The sequence below is a fragment of the Sander lucioperca genome, chromosome 20, assembly GCF_008315115.2.
Source record: "Sander lucioperca isolate FBNREF2018 chromosome 20, SLUC_FBN_1.2, whole genome shotgun sequence".
Lineage (NCBI taxonomy): Eukaryota > Metazoa > Chordata > Actinopteri > Perciformes > Percidae > Sander > Sander lucioperca.
Window position 1 is genome coordinate 22,443,103 of NC_050192.1, and position 10,000 is coordinate 22,453,102.

Sequence of the window (10,000 nt, forward strand, 5' to 3'; positions counted from 1 at the left end):
ATCTTTCGGATTTGGGTCTGGATTCCCAGGCTAATAGTAAGTTACACCTACGTTGAATTTGTCTTCATGATTGGTACATAGCATACACGGACTGGTAATCTGGCAGTTCTGGCGAATGCAAAAGAAAGAAAAGAGATGGAGGGACTGAGGAAACATTCAGCTGTTCCACAAACTCCCGGGCAGTTCAGAGCTTGAGTTTGGTGTTTTAAAACTTTCATGTGGCAGAGATAGAGGCAGTGATGTTTCCTGTTTCCTGTACGTGACTCTCACACTGCCTCAAACTAAAATATTTTTCGGTTAATCGTCCAGCCCTATTTTAAAGCTTTTTGTAGCTGCAGTAGTGCATTGTTTTTAAATATGTGTAAAAGCTCACATAGGTTTTGTGGTTTACTTTTATTTTTCTGTGTGTTCATCCAGACGGCAGTGAGAATGTGACGGGGTTGGATCTGTCGGACTTCCCAGCGTTAGCAGACAGAAGTCGGAGGGATGGAGGCTCAAATCCCACCCCACTGCTCAATCCGCTGGCCGGTCGGGCTCCGTACGGTAAGAGAGACCTGTGTGTGTGTGTGTGTGTGTGTGTGTGTGTGTGTGTTAAAGGTGCCGTAGGGAGGATTGTGAAGATCCAGGAATTAGCTAAAACATTTGAACATTGACAACTTCTCAGTCCCTCCCCCCTTTCCGCTAAAGCCCAAAACGGTCTCCTAAGCCCCTCCCCCCACAAGGGAGAATGAATGAAGAACTGCAGTGAGCAGAGCCAAAGTAGAACACTTTTTAAATAACTAACTTTATTGGTTATCAGGCAAATCATACACCAATACAGAAATTCTGCAAACTGCCAAAAAACAGCCTGAAAATTGGCCCGGGCTGATAATCGGTCCATCTCTATTTTATGCCATACAGCAATTTAGGTCAGGTAGTGCAAACATTCAATTAAAATATATATTTTCTGTTGTAACTAAGCCGGTTCTCAACTCCTCTTTTGTAAAAAAAAACAACCACCACCTTTTTGTACTTTGGTTTTTAAACAAGAAGAATCACACCTCAAACTCTCAGTACTTATTCTGGAGCTTTCAGCCAAACTGTGTGGTCCTCCTCAGAAGACGGAGTTTGTCCAAGGAAATAGATATTTTATTGACATGATTATGACTGATATCAGTTTTTAAAATGAGTTTTGTGGCTCTAAAGTCAATGTGGCCGATGGATTTCAGCGCTACAAGTGTGGTTGGGCGATACGGTGGTACTTACCGTGCGTTGGTAGAAACGTGTCCTCTGGTAGAGATTTATGAATACCGTGTACACAGAGGAGGAGAGGGTATGTGCGTTTTCCACCACAAAAATGGAAGAGGAGGCCTGGGTACTCACCTGATAGAGTGCGCGCCCATATACACTCACCTAAAGGATTATTAGGAAGTAGGAACACCATACTTATACCGTGTTTGACGCCCTTTCGCCTTCAACAAGGTGCTGGAAGCATTTTTTAGAAATGTTGGCCCATATTGATAGGATAGCATCCCCCACACCATCACACCACCACCAGCCTGCACAGTGGTAACAAGGCATGACCGATCCATGTTCTCATTCTGTTTACACCAAATTCTGACTCTACCATCTGAATGTCTCAACAGAAATCGAGACTCATCAGACCAGGCAACATTTTTCCAGTCTTCAACTGTCCAATTTTGGTGAGCTCGTACAAATTGTAGCCTCATTTTCCTATTGTTAGTGGAGATGAGTGGTACCCGGTGGGGTCTTCTGCTGGTGTAGCCCATCTGCCTCAAGGTTGTTTGTGTTTTGGCTTCACAAATGCATTACCGCATACCTCAGTTTAACAAGTGGTTATTTGAGTCAAAGTTGATCTTCTATCAGCTTGAATCAGTCGGCACATTCTCCTCTGACCTCTAGCATCAACAAGGCATTTTCGCCCCCAGGACTGCAGCATACTGGAAGTTTTTCCTTTTTCAACCCTAGAAATGGTTGTGGGTGAGAATCCCAGTAACTGAGCAGATTGTGAAATACTCAGACCAGCCTGTCTGGCACCAACAACCATGCCACGCTCATAGTTGCTTAGATCACCTTTCTTTCCTATTCTGACATTCAGTTTGGAGTTCAGGAGATTGTCTAGACCTGGACCACACCCCTAAATACATTGAAGCAGCTGCCATGTGATTGGTTGATTAGATAATTGCATAAACGAGAAATTGAACAGGTGTTGCTAATAATCCTTTAGGTGAGTGGGTTCGACTCCAACCTGTGGCCGTTTGCTGCAGGTCATTCCCCTCTCTCTTTCTCCTTTCATGTCTTCAGCTGTCCTATAAGAATAAACGCCTAAAATGCCCCAAAAAACAAATCTTTAAAGGTCCCATGACATGCTGCTTTTTGGATGCTTTTATATAGACCTTAGTGGTCCCCTAATACTGTATCTGAAGTCTCTTTATATAGACCTTAGTGGTCCCCTAATACTGTAGCTGAAGTCTCTTTATATAGACCTTAGTGGTCCCCTAATACTGTATCTGAAGTCTCTTTTATATAGACCTTAGTGGTCCCCTAATACTGTATCTGAAGTCTCTTTATATAGACCTTAGTGGTCCCCTAATACTGTATCTGAAGTCTCTTTCCCGAAATTCAGCCTTAGTGCAGAATTACAGCCACTAGAGCCAAAAATGTCATGCCATGGGACCTTTTATAAAAAAAAGAAAGAAATATGGAGGAGGAGAGTAAAGTTGTGAATATTAGGGCTGCCCCCTCTTAGTCGATTAGTCGACTAATCGGTCGTTTTGGTCTCAGTCAACTGAGATTTCTTTAGTCGATTAGTCATGTTTTATGCTTTTTTCATGCTGAATGACTTATTTCCAAGAAACGTACGAGCACATCTCTGGTAAACACAAGAATTAAAGTGGTGCTTTTGCATGACTCTTTGCGGAGAAACTCAGATTTACAGATCTGTCGATTAAATCAACTAATCGATTAGTCGATACAATTGAATGAAAAAAAAAGAAACCAAAATATTCTCTTCTTCCAGCTTATATTTGTCTTATGTGATAATAAACTGAACATCGTTTAGGTTGTGTAGGGATGCCCCGATACAAGTACTTCGTGTGCTGTTGGATTAACCAAATGATTAATCTGTAAACACAGAAAATAATCGCTGTTTGTTTGTAAAGGTCTTACATTTATCTTGATTAACCCTGGTTTTTGTGCATGATATCGTTGTTTTAACGTGCGTTTGTATTACATTATGACGCTATACTCAGTGCATCGCTAATTACGCTCACTACTTTCATCCAGTTGGCATGGTGACCAAGCCGTCCAGTGAGCAGTCGCAGGACTTCTCCATTCATAACGAAGACTTCCCAGCTCTCCCTGGGCCAAACTACCAAACAAAAGACCCCACCAGCACCAACGAAGACAGCAAAACGGTTAGATCTCCCCTATTCTTCTTCTTTCCTAATGATATGTTTTATTGTTTACCCAGGGAAGGGTTAAAATCAAGAGCAACTGGACTCGGTTAAAGGACAATTCCGGCGCAAAATGAACCTAGGGGTTAATAACGTGTACCGAGTCGACCGTTCTCTGGGATACGTTTTCATGCTAATCGAATGTGACCAGTTTTAGCGCAAACTGCTAATTAGCTTATAAAGCTAGTAGTCGGGGCACGGGTAAAGTAAAAAGAAATCACTATTTCTATACCACTAACAAGGCTCGAAATAGGCAAGGCAAGGCAAATTTATTTATAGATACAGAATAGCACCACACTTCCACTTGATCTATGTGACTGGTTACTGGTTGCACGGCGTTCGTGGTTCGACTGGTCGAGACTGTTTTCCCAAGATGGCTCCCGCCTGTATACCCGAACGGTTTGCACTAAAACTGGTCACATTCGATGAGCATGAAAACATATCCCAGAGAACAGTTGACTCGGTACCCATGTGTTATTCATGTTCATTTGCGCTGGACTTGTCCTTTAAAGGTGCTCCAAAGTAGAGCTGAAGATCTTTGCCCGAACCCGACGGGACCCGACGGGACCCGACGGGACCCGACGGGTTCGGTCTTAATTTCTATCATGTTACACGGGCTCGGGCCGGGCTCGGGCTTGCGCTCCTGGTTGCGCAGTAAACGAGCGGTCAGGTGAAGCGTTTCGATTGGCGTGTAAATGGATGCTGAGGAGGTGAAACGGAGGCTGGCCTCTGGAGGACTTATTTTATTTCTTTGTTCCAACTTCCAACTGGCCGATAGCCTCCGTTAGTCATGAATAAATTATGTTAAAAAATTTATAAATTACTCATTCTTGACGGAAAACAGCTGTGTGCGTGCGGCGCAGTCTCTTTTTTCTTTCTCTCCCTTTTCCGCCGAGTGCTGCGTGTGCCCGCTCGCGGCGTGAAGAGCTATTTTCCGACATGCGCTCTAATCACTGCTGGTAGACGGCCTTTTGTTCAGTCGGGCTGTAAACGGGTTCGGGCTTTTAAAAATCTGTCAATCAAAATGTACTGGTCGGGCTCGGGCCTTGTCGGGCCGAACTTTTAAGGCCCGATTACAGCTCTACTCCAAAGACGTTTTTAGGGCTGAACGATTTTTGAAAATAATCTAATTGCGATTTTTTCCCCAAATATTGCGATTGCGATTAGATTTTTTTTTTTAAGCTCTTTGTCTTCTGTATTATTCAACAAAGACAAACAATAAATCATTTTATAGTATGAACAACACACAATTACACACTAGACAGTTAAAAAAGTAAAAATATAGTATATACACACACACACACACACACACACAACAGTGTAATTTTTTACAGTGCACAGAGAGGAGCTGCCTCCAGCCCCTCCCCCTCGTGAAGTTGCGTGCTGCCGTGTGCACTTGTTCAGAGATGCTATCGTTACGTTAGCATGTTGCTGGTGTTCTTGCCGTGGGATTAACTGTACTAATAAAACCGTTGAAACACCGCGGCCACGCTGCTGTGAAAGCTCCCCGAACGTCATTTATCAGAGTCTGGTTGTTACCCCTCTCAGTGGCAGCTCCTCCACTCATATCTTTATAACGGAGCTAACCGCTAACCGGAGCTAACCGCTAATCAGAGCTAGTTGCCAACCGAGCCTTCAGTTCTGTGTGCCTGTATCCATTAACTGCATGTATGGACTCAAACCAGAATAAAACCCTTCATTTTATTAAAATGGCTGTAAAAGTTTTAAACTACAACTCAGAGTTGTTTGAATGACAGAAATCAGCTCAAGGTACGGCGTAGCGTAGCGTCTCGTGAGTCATGTGACCAAATCGCAGCCTTTGCGATTAGGAAATCGCGTTTTAACATATCGTGATATTATCGTAAATGCAATTAATCGTTCAGCCCTAGACGTTTCGTCTTTCACCCGAGAGACTTCTTCAGTTTGGACTGAACGGTAGAGAAACCCATTTAACCTCCGTGGGGTCGATGTCAAGAAAATTGGGATAGCTTCGTTCGTTAGTGCTCCTGGCTGTTGTAACGACATTCTTTCGCTCAGACTCGGGCTACAACAAAACAAACGTCTAGCCCTGTCACGATAACAAATGTTGCTGGATGGTAAATTGTCCCAGAAATTATTGCGATAAACGATAATATTGCCGTTCTGAGACCGTTTTCATCTGATATAATATAATGATAATGGCATAATAATGCAGGTACACCTTTTCAAAGATCAATAAACTTTTATTTCTAAAGAATATTTAACACCGGAACTGGAAGACATTTTAAATATCCTCAATAAATGAACAAAACAACCAAAATCAATGAATAAAATGGAAATTTTTCCGGCCGCGATAATTTCAATTTAAAAATTATCGAGCGCATTTTTATTTATCATGCGATTAATTGATTTATTGCATATTGTGACAGGCCTACAAACAACAAGACAAAAATGATCTCTGTCCACACAAGAGTTTTAGCTCCAGTAGCAGAACCATAGACAGTATATATAATGGACCAGCAGGTCCCGTGTCTCTGGACGGAGACCAGTGAAGTCTCTTTCCCGGTGATGGCTGAGCGTTACTGAGCAGCCTCCAACTGAGCTTGAAGACGTAGATGTGACGTGAGCAACCTGTCTGAAAGTTGGAAGTCTTCTGCTAGCTGTGCCAAGAGAAATCTCAGTCATTCCCAATCTTGCAGAGACGGAGAGCGTAGGTATATGTAAGGAGATAACATAGACACAGGCTAATTATTGATCACTGAAATGATAGTTAACATTAGTAATTACACTTAAACAGCTAATGGAAGTCCAAACTGCCTGAGAGCTTCTCCTGTACTATACGGTAATTCCTCTACTATGAGACAGTAAGTCTCGTGGTTATGACCCAATCGTTAGCCTATTTTTATAAAAACGTCTGCTATCAGGATGGGAAATTAGCACCCGCCACCAGCCAATGGCCGGTACTTTTTCAAAGTGGCGGGTGACTTTGCCTTGTATACCAGCCACAGTGGCGGGTGAATTGTAAAACATTCCTTGTAACGGATTGGACAGCTTTTGTCAAAGAATGCTGTTGCTAAGAAACGATGCACAGTGCTTATAGGAGTTGCGTTACGTTACTGCTAATGAATGCCCAACATTTCCGGATTTTGCTGCTTCATAATAAAAACATTCAAATACCAAAATAACGGAGGACTTTTATTGTGAAGAACTTATAGGAAATGAAACCGTTCACAGCCGGGGCTTTGACCACGCAGATTTCCGTCAACTCCAGACTTTTGTCGAGTAGTTTTCAGCGATCGTCCGTGACACCATGTAGCTGAGCTGAGGTACAGACGAAACGAAAATAATCGGTTAAAAACATGTGGCGACATATCCCCGGTGTTAAGAGGCCCGCCACGGAGTCAGCATTAGCTATGAATGTACTCTGTTAAGGGCAAAGTAAAGAAAAAGAGAAGGTAGCCTACTTTTCGAACAAGTGGCACATTGACGAAACGTACAGCAAAAGTCCTGCCAACCTGTATTAAACATCAATGGACGCTGTAACGATTTTTCAGTTGCTGAAAGCTGCTGCTGTTTTAATCCTGTCAGCCTATCTGCTGCTCAGTTCCACACACACACACACACACACACACACACACACACACACCCACCCACACACACACGGTGGATGCAGGAAAAAACGGAGATGAGACGTACACAATGACCTAAATTGAGGACAGCTACGGTCATTACTGTAAGTGCAATGATAAGTTAAAGTCCAATAAGTACTTATCAAACCGTATGAATGTGTGTCCCAGCCCAGGATAGGAAATTAACTAACAATGTCAAGATCAACAAGCCACTGACAGAAATGTTCAAATTTGATTCATTCAATAAATTTTTGTCTTAAATCCACCAGCCATTTTCATATTATTATACCAACATTTGCAGCATCCTGAGCCTTTTTGGTTCCTAGGAAAACTCAGCCCAAAGTAGTTTTAATCTTCTTTAAAAATACAAGACATCACAACTTTTATCGAAATTTTTTACAAAAGCTCCCGCAAAATCAGGCATTTTGGGCCGCAACAATCTCAAAAAAAGGCTGCGAAATCCTGGAGGGACTGTTTAATGCTATGTTACTGAGAGATGAGTCAATATTTTTTTGTTCATTAAACATGTAGGCCTACAATTACTGTAGAATATGACCAAACACAATTTTACCATGGTCTCACAGGCTTTTTTTCACATCACTTTTTATTTGCCTATATTAATAAAATATGTATTAATAATAAAAAAAAAAATAATGTATTGAAGCAATTCAAAATATGATAGTGCACTTTCTTTTATAAATTTGAATTCTGGAAAAAGTGGCTGGTAAAATTGAGCATCCACCAGCCACAGTGGGCAAAAAAGTTAATTTCCCACCCTGTCTGCTACGGAGCCATAACGTGAGGTACAAGGTAATGGAGCCTTTTATACATTGTCGTGTTTCTTTAGAAATAAACAACGGACAAATAGAGTCTTTAAACTCTTCAGATGTAAAGTTATTCTCTGTCAAAGTGACGTCAAAATGAATGGCAGTCAATGGGATGCTAACAGGGGGGGTGAGTGCTTGTTAGCATCAAAATGGCGTCATAGGAGCTACGGGTTGCGAAGAGAAGCTTACCCCCTTGAGCAGAACTAATGTCCGTCCATATTAACACTTCTGACATCACATATCACATGACCATTCACACGCACTGGGCAAGTGCGTGCCGGTGTGAACAGGAAGCAGATTGTCTGACGTTACTCTGCGGTTGAAAATCATGGATGTAGAAGTTGAAAATACAAATTAAAAGTTTTGGAGAAAGAACAACAGTGGTGAATTAGCTTGGAGCGACGACGAGGTGGAACTGTTACTGAAAGGTCTGTAAGCTACGTAACCGAAAAGACTGACTGACGTGCAGCATCGTTTCCAAATGTCTCTGTTTTAGGTGCTTGGAAACGCCCGAGTAGTGTAAACGCGAGGCGAAAACTTACGCAAAAGATGTTTGTTTTTAAACCACAATTTAATAGTGTAGATGTAGCCCTCGCCTCGGGTGTTTCCAACGACCATAAAGACTGTCGTTACAGTGACGGACTAGCATCAAAAAATGGCCATGGCATTTGCAACACACCGGCCCTATTTTCAAACTACACCAACCTCACCCAAACATTGAGATAATAAGCCCAAAAAAACCATAGAGATTGCAAAAATGTACGGTCGGTGACATATGCCAACAACAATTTAACATCTTAAGAGCTGTCGGCAGATCTACGACATGATATGCTCCACTAAAGGCACATTACGTTACGTTACGGCTTGACGTTAAAGCACAGCACATAATACAACAGCTCCACAAAAACATGGAAAGATCAATGCTCAGCCTCTGGGTAGTACATGTATTGAGTGTCTGTAACATAGCTTTGAAATTAGTAACTCTGCCTACCGAGAGAAACCCTCCACTCTACAATGCTTGCACTACAATCTTGAATAGTTTTGGCTGCATGCATAAAATAACTTATCAAAAATAAACCAAAGACAGATTATTGTTATTATCAGTAGTGGCCCATAGAGGGCAGCCCTTCTGGTGTTTGCCCAAATTCCAGATGGCTAGTCCGTCACTGGCCAGGAGCACTAACGGACAAAGCAGTATCGATCATCTTGGCGATGACTCCACAGATGGATCGCTTGGCATTTGCTCGGCATATCCATCTGGGAACTTTCCGTTGGAGAACTTTTGGGAAGGGGCGAAAATACTGGTTAGCTGATTGGATAAACCATCTGTCTATCACCACCTATGTTGGTGATAGACGGGCCAAATCAACCAATCAGATCAACGATATATCAAACTCTTGCTGAAACCAGTCGGGAGAAGAGCAAAAACATCTTTTCCTCCAAGAAAAGCCTCCAGTGCCGTTTTTTGCTCTTCTTTCAACGAAGGAATACTTTCTAATTCGGATAAAACTTGCGTGATAGCTACGCTCATCTCATCCGTGGAAGCCGCCACGTTGTTTAGACTGAACAGTCGCTTCTCGTTGCGTCACACCTAAACCCGCCTCAAAACCAACGCTGATTGGTCGGTCGTTTGGCGAACGGCTCCAAATTTTCTCTGTCTCAAGATGCCAGACTGATCTGGGAGTGAAAAACTGGAGCTCGCCAGATCAGGACGGTCTCACGAGGCTACAAATAGCTGGGTTTCCGTACCATTCAGTCAGAACTGAAAAAAGTCTCTTGAATGAGAGACAAAACGTCTTTAGCACCTTTAACCAAATCCAGTTGCTCTTTATTTTAACCTTTCTCTGGATAACTATGACCTGGATAACAGAGCCTTCACAGACACTTTTATTGTGTACCTTTCTCTGTGCTGTTTTCTTGTCTTTAATTTAATTTTCATTGTTCCCTGCTGTCCATTTTTCCTGTGAATTAAATTGCCGACTTGCTGTTTTCATCATGATGTCCTTTCCTTACTTATGCAGCGCTCTCTCGTCCTGACTCGTCCCATTTTTTCGGACTGTTTTTTCCCTCCGTTTTTGTCCAATCAGAATCTGAACTCATCGGGAAAGCC

General features: G+C 42.4%; 1 protein-coding gene across 5 annotated transcripts in view; it reads left to right on the plus strand.

The window, feature by feature from the left end:
- LOC116051996 (CCR4-NOT transcription complex subunit 2-like) overlaps positions 1 to 10,000 on the plus strand; it is a 36,599-nt gene that overhangs the window by 14,674 nt on the left and 11,925 nt on the right. For 2 of the 5 annotated variants that reach the window (XM_031302481.2, XM_031302482.2), the window contains exons 7-10: positions 418 to 543; positions 1,626 to 1,682; positions 3,286 to 3,416; positions 9,912 to 10,000. The exon at positions 9,912 to 10,000 is cut by the window's right edge and continues 98 nt beyond it. In XM_031302481.2, the coding sequence (XP_031158341.1) occupies positions 418 to 543; positions 1,626 to 1,682; positions 3,286 to 3,416; positions 9,912 to 10,000 (403 nt within the window). The remainder of the gene's footprint in view (positions 1 to 417; positions 544 to 1,625; positions 1,683 to 3,285; positions 3,417 to 9,911) is intronic. The other 3 variants (XM_031302484.2, XM_031302483.2, XM_031302485.2) reach the window with 3 other exon arrangements.